Source organism: Quercus robur, chromosome 12 (assembly GCF_932294415.1).
Source record: "Quercus robur chromosome 12, dhQueRobu3.1, whole genome shotgun sequence".
Taxonomy (NCBI): Eukaryota; Viridiplantae; Streptophyta; class Magnoliopsida; order Fagales; family Fagaceae; genus Quercus; species Quercus robur.
The window spans coordinates 4,507,783-4,523,677 of NC_065545.1; the positions used below are offsets into that span (position 1 = coordinate 4,507,783).

The 15,895-nt window shown below is 33.9% G+C and overlaps 1 protein-coding gene across 3 annotated transcripts; it reads left to right on the forward strand.

The window, feature by feature from the left end:
• Positions 1–9,394: 9,394 nt before the first annotated feature.
• LOC126709620 (probable protein phosphatase 2C 75) lies at positions 9,395–14,945 on the forward strand. 3 transcript variants are annotated; one of them, XM_050409928.1, is made up of 6 exons: positions 9,395–10,029; positions 10,130–10,519; positions 11,227–11,332; positions 13,045–13,109; positions 13,503–13,672; positions 14,355–14,498. In XM_050409928.1, exons 1-5 carry the CDS (start codon positions 9,577–9,579, stop codon positions 13,629–13,631), a joined length of 1,143 nt encoding a protein of 380 aa, XP_050265885.1. In that variant the 5' UTR covers positions 9,395–9,576; the 3' UTR covers positions 13,632–13,672; positions 14,355–14,498. The 3 variants fall into 3 exon arrangements, with proteins under 3 accessions (XP_050265885.1, XP_050265886.1, XP_050265884.1); XM_050409929.1 differs by lacking the exon at positions 13,503–13,672 and having other exon boundaries at positions 9,396–10,029; positions 14,355–14,542; XM_050409927.1 differs by lacking the exons at positions 13,045–13,109; positions 13,503–13,672 and having other exon boundaries at positions 9,400–10,029; positions 14,355–14,945.
• The last annotated feature ends 950 nt before the right edge of the window (positions 14,946–15,895 follow it).

The window sequence follows — 15,895 nt, forward strand, 5'->3', positions numbered from 1 at the left end:
TCACTTCTGGCGTAGCCCATCTATTATTGGTCGTTCCATTAATGGGATCTTATGCCTTGTTATCCTTTTGGTTTAGTAGGCCTCGACCCAATTAGGCTGGCCTGGCCTAGCTTGGGCCTCCAAAGTTCACCACTCCCCTTAATTTTTTTTTTTTTTTGAGTAAATAGTACTATTTATTAGAACATACACAAAAATAATAACGGTTTTGCTAACGAGTGCCCTTAGGGCATTCATTAATAATCCACTCTAGGAAAATTTTGATACCACTTTTATGAAAAATGAAAAAAACTGTCAAAATATTAATTACTTTTTTTCCATTTCCCATAAAAACTTTCTTTATATGGATTATTAATTAGTGCCCTAAGGGCACTCGTTAGCATTTTCTAAATAATAATAGTGTTTTAAACTAGGTTTATAATATATTACATAATCAGAGTACAATTACAAAAAGGATTACATTTACAAGGGCATACTACTAGTCAATATATAAGTTTAGTCCCCTTTATTAACCTTTGGCAACCTGAGTTCGTTTCTACCTTATTTATTTATTTATTTGTTTTTTGTGTGTAAGTTAAAATGTGGGATATTATAAAAAAATAATTGCCTTAAAATATAGCAGCTTGGGAGTTCTAGGGAGGGTGGGGAAACGGGTTCTAGTAGTGTAGGATTTCTAGCCATTTAAATAAATAAATAAAAGATATAGCCATAGGAGGATAATACAAATTAAATTAAAATAGTTCGAATGCATAGATCCTCTATCTAGAGAATTAAAAAAAAAAAAAAAATTCTTTTATCTAGTAAAAAATCAATTGATATCTTAACTTGATAATAAGAACAATTATTATGAAGTATATATTAAATTTTTTTTGAAAGTTTTAACCTATAATTTTTGCTCTTGATAATAAATTTTTATCATCAAATCAAAATATCAAAAAATTTTTATTTTTTATTTTTAATATAGGCTAAGATTGAACCCTAAAACTGAATTCCAGATGTCCCCAAAATCTATAAAGTGATCCCTCAAAAAAATTTAACCGACACGCTATTATGCACTGCCCACCAGATGCCCTTAGCAAAGACGGGCCACGTTTCTTGTTAAAAAAGGAAGACGGGCCACGTATCTCTTATAGGCAGCCGAAGTGCGAGTCCAAATAGGACCATCTTTATTGGTAGAAGCTAATTTCTAGGGTGTGAAAAATTTGTTCCATATTGTCTGGGCCCATTGTAAATTTTAGTCCCACAAGTCACGTCCAAGTCTCTATTTAAATTTGGCAGCTAGCACAGCTAAATTTCTTGCTTTTGTTTTCGAAGATCCCCAAGCAATCTTCCTTCTTAAGATTAGTTATTACTTGTCAAATATAGAAAGCAAGATCATTTTCCCTTTACTAGGAGTTAGGAAGTTTCCATTACGTGAACCAAACGCCCTAGTGATACAATTGAAAGTGATACTGATAGCCTTGGTTAGAGGCAAAAATGGCTAAATAGCAAAAAAGTGATATTTTGCTAGATAGCTTAAAAAAATGGTTGTTTGGTTACATAGTTTAAAAATTAAGGTTATTTAGCCATTTTCCTTCCTGATTAGCGCCAATCTATCAACAGCAGATAATAGATCTCCTTGTCTAATAATTCCTCTTTATGGCTCAAGAGAGTTAGTAAATGAAAATTGTCGATGTTGTAACACAGCTAAAAATAAAGATTCACCAATTCTTCAGAAAAGTTAAGAAACGAAGCATGATTTCTCTTAGAAAACTCCATCAACTTTAATAAACATAGAACCAACCTTGCCTTTTCTCTGTGGTCTTTACTCTTGATTACGTTGTTATAGATTGTGATCATTAACAAGTGTTCCTTTGTTAATGACGTTTAATTAACTAACATTCCTCGTATATCATATTCGATTCTGTATGTTTTTTTTAATTAGGTTAATTTCTTACCGAACTCGAAATATTCAATCTGATTACATGTTCCAGTCATGTACGAAAGAAGCTTCTAATAATCAAACAAAAGTCACAAAACATTAAAGAAAGCACTCAAGTTCTCGTTCTCATTTAGAAGTATAAAAAAGAGGTACTAATTTAATATTTCTTAAACTTTTTTTATTGTTCTGAAAAACTACAAAATCATTGATCCTCGTATTTTACATTTTTAAATAAGCAGGTAATATTCAATACTTGCGTCGGTCCAGTTGGAATGCCAATTCATGTATCTAATTGTCTAATATGAAAACATTAGTACTAATAATGTATTAACTATTAAAGGAGGCGCCGGCTCTCCAATTCATTAATTTGTTTTAGAACTTTTCTGTTTGGATTTTGGAAGAAATTATTAGGTCTATCAGGAGGAGGATTGCTGATGTGGTCCTCTCAACTAATAAGATAATGTCATTTATACAAATGTGTGAGTGAACTTCCTAATCAGCACAAAGAATAAAAAATAAAAATTATTAGGTAATGTCACATTTACATAAATAAGAGCATTTTATTGGCTGGGAGGTCAAGGAGGATCACGTTAGCAGTCCTTTTGGTGGACCTAATAATTTCTCGAACTTTGAATGTAGAATATTTTCTATAAAAATCATATTTTCTATAGGTTTAGTATTATATAAATTTTGATGGTAAGAAAAACACATTTTCATTGTCAACATTATATCCAAATGATAAATAAAATAAAATAGCATACAATTTTTTAAAGCCTAAATAATTTGACTAAAAAACTTCTCCGTGATCACAACTACCACTGCTAATTGTTGTGATTTTGTTGAATTCTACGCAAAAAAAATTTAATGCTACCAAACAACACTAGAAAATTATATTTAGGGTCTCAACCAAATAGTAGAAAGCAAATTATTTCCTATGTATTCTCTAATTAAGAATGAAATCCCTCTTTCCTTTACACTCACTAACCTTAAGTTTTTCACTATGACCTACTCCCTCCGTCCCAATTTGTTTGTCTTATTTGAAAAGTCAAACTTTTAAAAAAAAACATAATTTATTATATTGTCTGTCTTATATAAATGTATAAGTTTACAAAACTATCCTTAAATAAATTTATCAACTTTTTTTTAAAAAGAATTATTCTTAATGAGACAACTAAAAAGGTGCCCCAATTAGATTGATTTTTAAAAAATATTTGTTAGTTTTATTTTCAAAAAATTTTGAAAATAAAGTAAGAGTATAATAAGAACATTAGTAAATTAATGACTTTTATTTTTAGAAACAGGACAATAAATTGGGACATCTCAAAATGGAATAGTGGACAAACAAACTATGATGGAAGAAATATATCTTATTTAAACCAAATTTTGTTTCTTATTGTTGTAAATATCGAAGTGGGTAATAAAGATTCATCATTTAGTTAAATGGTCCAATTTAAAGGATATCCTAGGAGGAGTTGCTTGAAGCCTGAAACATTATATTATTCTTCTGCTTTAATGTTACATCTCTCTCTCTCTCTCTAAATAAAAATGTAAGGGAACAAGTAAAAATTGAGAACCGAACCTATTTTCTGTTCTTTGACCGTTCTAGTTTTTAAAACTATGATGCCAAGTGACCATTGTTCCTTGATTCATTGACTTCCTACTAGAGGGAAACAAAAATGTTAACAGTCATTTGCGGTTCCTTTGAGAAGGAGAAAAAAGAACATGTTATTGACAAATTTATCTTTTAAGTTGGTTAAAGTGCAACTTTTTTATCCTCGAATTTTTAGGTATAAGCATTTTTTATCCTACTTGTTTTTTAAGTAAAATAAGTTAGTCAAAATAAACTATAAAGCAATAGTTTTTATTTATTTATTTATTTTTATTTTTTTTAAAGAAGATATAACAAAATAGTTAATATTCATTCAAAATGAAACTAAACAAGAACAAAAAAAAAGAAAAAGATATCAATAATTTTTAAATTATGGACCATCTCTTTATGCAATATCCATGTAAGAGATCATAATTCCCTAATAATGTTAGGGACACAAATCTTTTATAATTTCTCTTAATTCATAATTGTTTATATAGTAAATTATAGTGAAACAATATTATTTTTACGTAAATTCACTACTAATATTATATACTTTTGCACTAATTATACCGTACCAACTCAAAAGTTGTGTAAAAATTTAAGAAAAAAATTAGTATGTCTTAAACTGATGTAATCCCCCTAAAATGCCAATCACAAATTATTTAAAATTTAATCCCACACCATTAATTTAAAGAAAGAGATAATATTTTATAAAATGGCAAAATTTAAGTACAATACTTAGGTGTTATTCTTTGGATTCCCCTTTGGAAATTCAGTCATGTGAATGTATTGAATTAAAAATACACTTTTATTTATATGAATAAAATTACATGGTTGATTTTTTTTTTAAAAAAAGGTAAAGAACAGCATCTAAAATATTGTGCTTAAATTTTGTCATCGATAAAATAATTTCAACCACGGGATGATTTGGCTTAATCATATCATAAAAGTCTACCTTTGGTCATTTCCAATGCCTTTATTTTTGAGTGGAGTGTATGCGTTTTATTTTGAACCAAAAAGATTATTAGACCGCGACCGCTATTAAACCCTAATAATAGTATAATTTGACATTTGAGAAAGTGGTACGCCGTCACCATCATCATCATCCGCAACCCCCCAATATTGACATCTCGCATTCTATGCTATAATTCTACTTGACATTATCGCCAGGTGTTGGACTCAGCTTATTGCTCAAAATGCTGGGATGCTAAGGGAAAGAAGCTAACCTCACAGCAGTGCACTTGAGTTCACATCACTCTTTTATTCACGTGAATCACATCCCGCATGCCATGTAATATTATATTCTGTAGGTACGTTTGTAAGAATAGTTACCTTTTTAAAAAAAAATAATAATAAAATAAATAACTACTCTTTTTATGGCTTGACAGATCCACCAATTAGTTTTCACTTTCCGGTGCTAAAATGATAAGAATTCGTAGGAATCAAAGATCCTTTAATCATGGGAAAATAGTATTTTGGAAAAGCTTATTTTTAGTAGTTCAATGTATTTAGGAAATAAATTATGTAAAGATACAGATTTTTTTAAAAAATATTTATAGTAAAATGTAAAAATATAGTTAAACCTAAAATCAAATTGGAAAATGGGAATCATTATAAAAATGGCCCAAATGGGCATCTTGGCATTCATGTACAGGCAGATGATAAAACATTTAGGCCTAATAGGAATGGTTGAGTGAATGCGTGGATCAACAATAAGCATCCCTACTAGGGTTGTCCATAGATCAGATTTGAGCTCCACCTAGACTTAACTCAATTCTAGCTAATGGTAGAATGAAAGACCCACTACCAATCAATAACTTCAACTAGTTGTATCAAGTTAATTATTCCACAGGTCGAATCGGTTTCGGTTGAATCCAAAAGAGGCAGTGATAATCACAGCTCCAATAGAAAATGGTGAAGATTTGATGAGATCTTGCTAGATAAGATAGAAATCTTGTCAAATCTAGCAAGATCTCTCAATGGATCAGCCAAAAACTTGTTAGATCTGGCTGAGATTTTGCCAAAGTTTGCTTCAATTTTTGGTTAGGTCGGTTTGTTCGAGTTTTGAAGGAGAGAAATAGAGACTAGACCCCTCAAAATTGGATTCTGAATGTGCCAACCCGCTGTTGATCACCACAACCACCATTTCAAATTGGTTCCAGTCGAGTCACTCTAGTAGATCAGTTTGTTGGATCCCTTGGACAGCCCTAATCCCTATAGAGAAGCTCAATAGAAAACTCAAAAAAGAAAAAAACAAAAGAAAAAAGAAAAAAAGAAGAAGCAAGAATCATGCATGGAGAAATGAAAGAAAATTGATTTGGAGGATAATTTGGAGCTGAGAGAGGAGGTGCACAATGTTAATATCAAACTATTACATTGGGTTATAAATTGATCCTAGTTAAATAAATCAATTGCTCCAGTTGATTAATTACTTCAATTACAAGAGAGACCTAATTAGAGTAAAGGACCCCCAAATGATGAATAATGGCAAATTTTCAGTTGGCATTTGCTTGGGAAAAACCATAACTTTATTTAAGCACAATTGGGGAAATATTTTGACTAATTTTGATTGGGTATTCTTCCCCAGCCATTTCAACTAATTTGGAAGTTGTTCTTAGGGGTGTCCATGCAGCAGTGGCGAAGCCACGATTTCAATTTAGGGGGGGCAAGATTAAAAAATAAAAAAAAAGAGCCTAAAATTATTAATCGATATTAATAATAAAATTATAAACAACAATAATTGTCATACAAAATCTATTAAAATTTAAATAATTGTAAAATAAATAAACAATTGTAAAACATTCCTGACAATCAATCATCAAAATAAGAGATTAATTTATATACATCAAGTTTAGACATTTAATTTGATTCTTCAAAATAAATTGATAAAATAAACTTCAACTTTTCTTTCTCTATTCTTCTAATTATTTATTTATGATAAAAATCAAATTTTGAAACTATAAAAATGCAAGAAATGAAGGAGAAATAAATAATGGATGCTTTATTATTAGTGCCATACAAGATATTATTATTATTATTATTATTATTATTATTATTATTATTGTAGGGTCACAATTTGCAGCCCAAGCCTAAAATGTATGAAGTCTTGGTCCAATGAGCCCAATACAATAAATTTGTAGAGAATGGGTCAAAGAACTGGGTCCTAATGAGTTGGACAACGACTAATATTGAATTGCATGATGTTCAAACTCAAATAAAAAATGCTAATATCAATAGACTTTCAGTCCGAGGAGGTTAAAACTATATGTAATGATCACTCTTGGATATTAGAATGATTTCGATTGCTATAATATTTTTTTTCTCTCTTCTTTTTCTCCTCTTCTCATGGAGGGTCTCTCACATTATATAGCCCATTTTGGGCCATTTTGATTTTACACTTGTTGATCATCTGAGTCCTTACTTGAGTGCCCGTCTCATTAGATACCCCTTTTAGTCTTCTGTGAGTTGTGGTAGTTAAGGCAGTTAAGGCAGCACTGTTCAGAGGTCTTTTTCACATAAATGCGGCCAGAAAAGTAGCTGCAACGCATTTAATGCGGTGGTAGCAGCTTTTCTTTAGATATTTTGAGTTTCCTTCTTTCTCGTATGTTCATGAGGTACATTCCTATCGTTAGAGCCTTTTGAAGGGTCACTCTAATTGCTAGAGTACAAACTTGAGTTACATTTATCGCATCCGAGGAGGTATTCCTCCTCGGATCATCTTCCATTCATTCCCTACTTATGAGATTTTAATTAGGGATCCCTTAAAAATTATTTGCCTCTCCTTGGACTTGTTAATTGTCCTGGGTGAAGCCTAGAGCCCAATATATGATCTTGGGCCCTTACCCCTACAATTATTATTATTTAGTGTAAAGTTTGAGTTCTCTGTGGTTAAACTGAAATGAAAATTTGGATAAGTAAAAAGAAAAAGGATTGAAATTGGTTAAAAGTCTAAATAGGTTTGGCAGTAGTGACATTTATTTTGTGTCAGGCTCATTGTTTAAAGTGGGAGGAGTTGTTTGAGTAACATCACAAAATCTTACAATATTTTTACAATAAATTAAAATATTAGTATATCATTGGTCAAAATAAAAATAAAATATATCTATTCTGAAATGCATCTCAACTAAAAATAAAAGTGTTGTGAAAATTTGTTGTATTTTTAAACTTTATCAAATAAAAATTTGTATTTCATTTAATCATTTATTTATTTCATGTTAGGGGTATGGTTTGCTTTATAGAAAAATATGATGGACTTTTTTAGGAGGAGTGGGGGGGGGGGAGGTCCCCCCCTCGCCCCCCTCTGGCTTTGCCCCTGGTGTCCAATAGCCAATAGTGCTAGCCAAACTTTAGGGGCTAAAATGAGTTGGTCAAAATGATTAGCCACAAATAACAAGAGCTAGAAGCCATTATTTGGGTGAAATTTTTGAGTACCAAAAACTTTCCATGAGCTTTAGGTGCTGCAAATGTTCTCAACCTACTTTGCAACACACATAGTTTGGGCTCATACAAAAGTCTAAAAAGTGTCAATTTATATCCTCTAAACCATACTCTCTCAATTTCTCATGTCATATGGGCTTAAAAGTTTTATTTATTGCAATATTTTAGTTTTGTATTTTCACTTGGACAAAACTTATATACAGTACTTTAAGTGCTGTTTCTTAAGTTCTCATCTTAAGATTCTGCCATGTGGCTACTTAACTTAAAAAATACATTTCCATCATAAGAAGAAAGCCACATGGCAGAATCTTAAGAAAAAAAATTTAAGGAACAACATTTAAGTACTGTATTTAAGTCTTGCTTTTTTCACTTTATTGAACATAAGTAGAAAACACATTAATTTGGAATTTGGTTTAAACACAAAAAATTTGATAACTTTTTTCACACTCGATGAGTTGATAAGTTTCCTATAGTTATCATTGGCTAAAATGGGCATTTGTCCATTTTACCAAAACTTTTCAGTAAAAGACATCTATTTTGAAATTATCTAGTAAAATGTCTTTATTTTAAACTCGATTTTTTAAAAATTGAAATTCAATAAAAAAAAAAACTTGATTTTCTAAAAATTAAATAAAATAAAATTAAACTAAAAAAAAAAAAAAAACATAAAACTCGAGTTCCAGACCTACGTCTACCTCTAAATTACTTTCCACGGCATTCATGTATCAAAATCTATTGTCATATATTCGTGAATCTCTAGGCTTTCTCTATAAACCATCCATGATCCATGTGCTGCTTTGAAAACCAGGTAGCCAGTTAGCCACAGGTTATGTCATATGTGACAACAACTGACAAATACCTGTGACACTAGCTTTATTTCTCTGAAAACTCTCCAACGTGTTAATGCTATACCATACACGTCAATTCATAAACGCTGGAGCTCCATTATCACGCCACGTATGTACTGCCTCGCAGTTCTAGGATAGAGAAAAGAAAACGAGAGCTAGAGAGAGAAAGGGAACAAAAACACATTCGGTGAAAACAACAACTACAAGAAACGTAATCAACGTGGGCCACACACACTTCTGTGTTTTCAATAATGATTTTTTATTTTTTTTCACTTGCGTGGAATTTCCTGATTGGTCCACTTGTAGAGTTTGAGTTGATACAAGGTGGGCCACCATTTTGTCAGAAAAACTGACACGTGTACCCAGTTCTGTCACTTCTGGGTGAATATCCTGCGATACGAGAAATTGACTGGAGAAGAAGAAATTTGGAAAAAAAAAGCAAGAGACGTTTACGGAAAATAGATCGTCACAGAGAACACGTGTCAACAGAGCAGGAAGCGATGGTCGGTGTAGGACAGCACGGGCAGGTGAGACAGCTGCCCGTAGAGTTGGCTTGCCCGAATGCCCTACACAGAGAAAAACAACTCAACACGTTGCGTACTTTGTCTCTCTCTCTCTCTCTTCAATGCAATACGTTTTCTTAAATAAATAAAAAACACATACTTTCTCTGTTTCAGTGTTTTGCATTTATTTTCGATTTTTTTGTAACGTAAAGAAAAGGCAGAGATGGATATCGGAGGAGAGTGGAGCTCGACGGAAATTGTGGTTTGCGGATTTTTTCGATGACGGAGGTTGTTTGTCAGAGAATGCTTAAGCACGAGGAAGAAGATTCGCCGGAGAAATGCCGGGAGCGCCGGCGCCGGAGAATCGAGATGAGAAGGCTGGCGGCGATATCGGCTGCGAGTTCGCCGACGCCGACGCCGAGCCCGAACCGGAAGGAGAATCCTAACTGGGCGGATTGCTCCTCTGCAGTGTCGAAGCGGATTCGGACGGCGGAGAATAGTGATTTACAGGCTACAGCGGCGGCGTCGTCTTCGCCGTCGTCTTCAGGAGATTACAGAGAGGCCTCGTCGGAGCCGGAGAGGAAACCGGTTTTCGGGACTATGTCGGTGGCCGGAAGGTCACGTGAGATGGAGGACGCCATAGCCGTTAGGACCAGACTTTGCCGACCGGAGATAAGTGGCCGGCGATCAGTGCACTTTTTCGCTGTGTTTGATGGCCATGGAGGACCTCATGTATATATAGCTCTCTCATCTTCTTCTTCTTCTTATTCGTAATATATATATTTTTACAATAAAATAAAAAAAATTATTTAAATTTTTTTGTTATTTGCAGGTGGCGGCATTGTGTAGAGAAAGGATGCACGTGTTTGTGAAAGAGGAGCTGAAGCGCGTGGGACGCAGAGGAGAGAGCGAGAGTGGGAGAGGTAACAGTAGCTCGAAAGAGGAGCACGATGAAGAAGAGGAGGAGGAGGGATTGGAAGAGAGGTGGAGGAGAGTGATGAGGAAGAGTTTCGAGAGAATGGATGCTGTAGCATTAAGCACGTGCGCGTGCGGGTGCGTGGGATACAAGTGTGGGTGCCACCTTGCTGAGGTGGCGCTAGGTGGCTCCACCGCCGTGGTGGCACTTCTAACGCCCGACCACATTGTCGTCGCTAATTGTGGTGACTCACGCGCCGTCCTTTGCCGTGGAGGAGTCGCTATTCCTCTTTCCCAAGATCACAAGGTTCGCTTCTATCTCTTCTTTCCATTCTTTCTTTTCCTTCCGCTCTTGTAATTTTGAATTTGATGACGTGAAAGTGTGAAACAAATTTTTTTGAGACTCGCTGTACATGGTTGACACGTGGTATTTTTGCCAAATTTTTTTTCAGAGAATCTGAATATAAGACATGGTTTTGCATGTAGTTGGTGTTTGTGAAGGAGTAGGATGCTGACGTTGATTTAGTAATATTGTTTGTATTTTTTTGAAAATTCATGTGTATATCTAGTGTTTTTAACTCATGAACCGATGTTATGTTTAGGAAAAGAGTTTGCTTAATTTACTTATCGAGGTAGTACTTTCTCTGGTAACGATGTAGATTAAACACAAAATAAAAAAGTAAGTTAAATATTTATTTATTATGATGATGCTATTACACTGATCATACGTCAATTTGTAAGGTTTTTATAATAAAATTAAAAGTAGCTATAAGTCCATATATAACCATTTTTCTTCCATAATTTACTTCACAATGAAGCTAATACGAAAGGTTGATACCCATTTATGTTGTAGTGTTTCTTGTGTTGGGAGGTATCCTTGTTGCGTGACTGTTGAATAATGTAATTGTTTAAAAGAATCCCTGTATTAAAGTTTTTTTTTTTAATGAGTTATGCCAGCTTATGTAGGGTTTTTATTTGAATCTTTATGTGGATGACTGTAAACATTATTTGCAGCCTGATAGATCAGATGAACTGGCCAGAATTGAAGCTGCTGGGGGTCGAGTCATCTTTTTGAATGGAGCTCGAGTTGCAGGCATTCTTGCAATGTCCCGTGCAATAGGTAATATTTTACACATCTAACCAAACTATTTCGTTGTCAAAGTACATTTACTAGCACATGGTATGACTCCTAAATGTTCTTATTGCATGATTACCATTTGTGGACATTTTGAGAATTATCTTTCAGAATAGATTGTTTGTTTTAATCACTTCAGAATGAGTAAGAAATAGAACTTTGGGTGATGGCTGATCTTTTCGGGCAAATCCTCACATACCAATCTTGATTATGTATGCCGGCACCATGCAATTCTTTTCACAATGGTTTTTAACTTAACATATGACATGCTTATCTTTTTGTTGCTTTCAAGTTTCAACTATGGAAAAGTTGTCTTGTTAAAAAGCAATCCTTAAGGGTCATATCGGACATTTCTGATCATTTTAGTTGGCTAATCATAAACGTTACATATATTATCCTCATATACAATATTTGATCAGTATATGTTTGACATGGATAATGCTTGTTGCTTTATATTGGCGATAAATCATCTTTGAATATATCACCTAAACTTCTAATAGTGGTAAGGAACAAGCATTATCAGGTGAAGCAACAAAAAGGTTGGGAATAAATCTGTTAGCTAGAGTTGACCGCAAGCTTGTTCTCGCACTACTGATAACCGTCAGATGACTCCCCTAGTAGCAGTTGGTTTATCTTCATTCATGAAAAAAAAAAAAAAAAAAAAAAAAAAAAAAAAAAAAAAAAAACTCAAAAATTAATGTTTTAGGTAATTAGGAGTAAGTTAGTAACAAGTATTTCCATAATTTTTTATTAAGCTAGAGTTTGGAATGTTGTTCCATTTTGTCTCAGTGGACCTTATGGAAGGAAAGAAATAGGCTGACATTTCACGAGGAAAAGGCGATTGTGAAGATTAAATCAATGTTTTCCAGCAATTGGTTTTATTGGGTGTCTTTATATGAGAGTAGACCTCCTTGCTTCATTGCATATGTGAGTGATCATGAGTTGACAGCTGAGTATAGAGGTAGTATACTCTATAACTGTCCCTCTGATACCTTTACGGAACTGGTTGGGAATGGGTGCCACTTCCCCTGCCAGGTTCTATTGATCATGTCACCTACACAACAGTTCTAACTTGTCTTGGGGCATCTTTGGCTTTACAGGGATTCCACTGGATAAAAGAGTCTCACTCTTTCCATCCCAGATAATATTTCAGTGCGTCCACAGAACAGTACTTGAATAAGGGCTTAAAGGTTATCTAAAATGTAATGTAACTGTGGCATCTTGATTGCTATGCGGGGAATGATTACGTATATATTATGTAGATATCATATGGATCATATTGCTTTTCATCACATTTATTTGATTAATTTTCGCTGTTTCTACATGTTGCCCTTTTTGTGGTTTTATAAGGTAACATTTTAAGTTCAATTGAATGCGGTTTTTCGTTTCTTATTTTTTTAAGTGGTTCTAGCAAATGAAAATGCTTCTGAAACTATGGTGGTTTGTACACCATATAAGTTAACAACATGCATTGTCTTTATCATTTTCACAATGTATTCTCTTTTGACTCAATGATTGAATGCGTCTCTTGAAGGTTGTAGTAACAAACATATAGGGACTGCATTCCTTTTTCTTTTTCTTTTTTTCTCTGGTAAATCCTTTAAATTGTGAGGCACTATGGTGAATTGAGAAGCCAGATGGGTTATGTCATTTTGTGTCAGTTTACATTAGGATTCAGCTATTTGTGCATCAAGCAGGTCAATCCTTGAAGCGGCCAGGTACAGTGCTGTTTTCTGAGGAGAACTTCCAATACAATGAAGTGGTTAGTCTGATCTCGGCTTGCCTCTTGATCTTTCCCTCCTGTTGTCTTCCAAAAACCAGTATAACAAACTTTGCCATGGCCATCAATGGCAAACATTCTTAATTCATGTTTTGATTTTTGAAGATGTTTCATCTCTCATGTTGAAAAAGGTTGAACAATAATGAACATCTTCTGGTACGTCCTTAAGTGTAAAAAAGGTTCCTTGACGTTGTTAGGAAATTTACTATTATGCAATTATAATATGGACATGAAGCTTAGCAGGTCTGTCATTACATTGGAATCTGAGTGGGAGATTCTTTTTCAATATAAAATTTACTTGAGCGCCTATAAAGAAAAGAATTTATAATATATCAATGTAATTATGATATTTGCGGATTGGTGGGTCATGCCTAGGAGGGTGGTGGACATACTGTTTTGCTGAAAGGGGGAGTTTGGAGGACATCAATCCATAGATGCATGGGAGGCCATTCCTCTTTGTATTATGTGGATAATTTGGAAGGAACAAAACATGTGAACGTTTGAGGGGACTGAACCCTCTTTGCCAGAGCTGAAGCTAAGTTTTCGTGAGTAGCATTACAGATTTATGTAACTTTTGCTAGCATTACAGATTTTCTGGTACACAACCTGTGTACAAGGGATTCTGATTTGTTTTTTTTGATAATAAAATTTCTTATTTTACCAATAAAAAAAAATTATGGTATTTGTGGATTGAAAAAAAGAAAAAGAAATTATAAAGGCTATGTGGGAACCATATGAAAAATGATTTCATCGCATTTGTTTTGTAGAACATTTGAAATGAGTTTCTTTCATATTTCTCAGGATTTGTTTCTATTCTTTTTGATGCTTAACTGAAAGTGACCCTGTATGGATTTTTTTTTTTTTTTTTTTTTTTTTTTTTTTTTTTTTTTTTTTTTTGCGAAATAGGAGAAACCTTTTCTTTTAAATATTGGTGGAAAATGGGTCTGGATGTCCTTAGCATATGCTTTTAAGCTTTTGACTTTCAAGGTCCCCTTGAGGACATTCATATTATCATTTGACCATTATTGTGGAAGTGCTGGTGGTAATAATACCAATCCAGCAACTTTTTTTGGTTAACTCGTAATTGGTCCTTGTAGTGAGTGATTTATTTATTTATTTTTCCTTTTTTTTTTTTTTTTTTTTGTGAAGATGCAAATGAAAAATTAGTTGGCTTAAAAAGGTTTTTTTAGTTATGGTGTTTTAAATTCTCACTTTTTCTTTCAACAGGGGATAAGTATCTCAAACCATTTGTAACATCAGAGCCTGAGATAACATTTACAAAACGAGAACCAGAAGATGAGTGCTTAATCCTCGCAAGTGATGGCTTGTGGGATGTTCTTTCAAGTGAATTAGCTTGTGACGTGGCACGGGAATGTCTTCGAGAAGTAACTCCTGCTCCTGATGCTGCAATAGACCTCAATTCTGGGCCTCGGATAGAAGATGAAGGGGCCGGTGCATTGTATCCATCTCGAAGTGTACTTGCAGCTGCACTGCTGACTCGCCTTGCTTTGGGACGAAAGAGCTCTGATAACATAAGTGTCATAGTTGTTGATCTGAAGAAGAGCTGAGGGGAAAATAGAATAGAAAAGTTAAACTTCATGTTGATGGGAAAAAAGTGGGGTAAAAAAACATGCACAGATATGTTGCATTGAAGAATATTTGCCATGAGATAGATGAAAAGAATTTCATTGCCTCTTCTGGCATCATTTGCTATGTATATTGCATTCTTTTTCTGTTCTGATCAATCACGGTTCTCCACAAAATTGACTGTGGAATGCTGTAGAGAAATGTATATATATTGCATTCTTTTGCTCTTCTGATCGATCATAGTTCTCCACAAAATTGACTGTGGAATGAGGTTAGTGAGAATTGGCAGTAGCGTATTAGCAATAGTAAGAGCACATTTGGTACACTGGAATGATGAATTCCAATGATAGCATAGAAAATAGGAATTAGGATTACTAGATGATTATGGAGAGAGTAGGAATTAGTATTACCAAGAACATGAGAAAATAATTATTTCTATTCATTCATTTGGCGATAACATTGGAATCCTTACTGGCTCCTCCAACCTCCTTTACATGACATCCTCGTAGAACTAAATCTGATCATTGATCTTGCCATCAATGAAGGTCATAATACCCTTGAGTCTTCAAGATCCATTATTTCATTGTTAGTAACTCACGAACCCTAGGGTCTTGATGCAACAAGTTTACAGGTATATATGCTTACAAGTTACAACGGTTTCACATTCCAGAGCTCTGGGCCTCTGGCCATGTTGGCACACTACCAGTGGACTTAATGTTGTTAGATGATGTCTCTGGAATAAAAGGTTCTAACACTGACTATTATTATGGTACCACTAGCACTGACTATGATTGATCAATTAAATATATATGGATGAGGATGGTACCACTAGCACTGACTATGATTGATCAATTCAATATATATGGATGAGGATGGTACCACTAGCACTGACTATTATTGATCAATTCAATATACATAGATGAGGATGATCTAACTAGTGTACACGTCTATGCCTATTACAGTATCATCTCCGAGAGCTCTGGCCATGTTTGGGAGTTAAATGTTATTTTCGGCTGGTCATGTCTCTTGGAAATTAGAGGTTCCAACATTGACTAAATTGTCAATTCGTTAGACATGGATGGAGGTTAGGCCAAAACTTTTGGCCAAGAAGCAAATATTTCGGCATTGGTGAGGCGCTTATCCCATGTCCTTTCAACATGGGAAAATTAGAAAGATTAGGG

Bases quoted from the DNA above. Each gene is read 5' to 3' on its own strand.
- LOC126709620 (XM_050409927.1), top strand. From the start codon at position 9,577: ATGACGGAGGTTGTTTGTCAGAGAATGCTTAAGCACGAGGAAGAAGAT. The intron at 10,520-11,226 runs GTTCGCTTCTAT...CATTATTTGCAG, and splicing joins CTCTTTCCCAAGATCACAAG to CCTGATAGATCAGATGAACT. The intron at 11,333-14,354 runs GTAATATTTTAC...TTCTTTCAACAG, and splicing joins TGCAATGTCCCGTGCAATAG to GGGATAAGTATCTCAAACCA.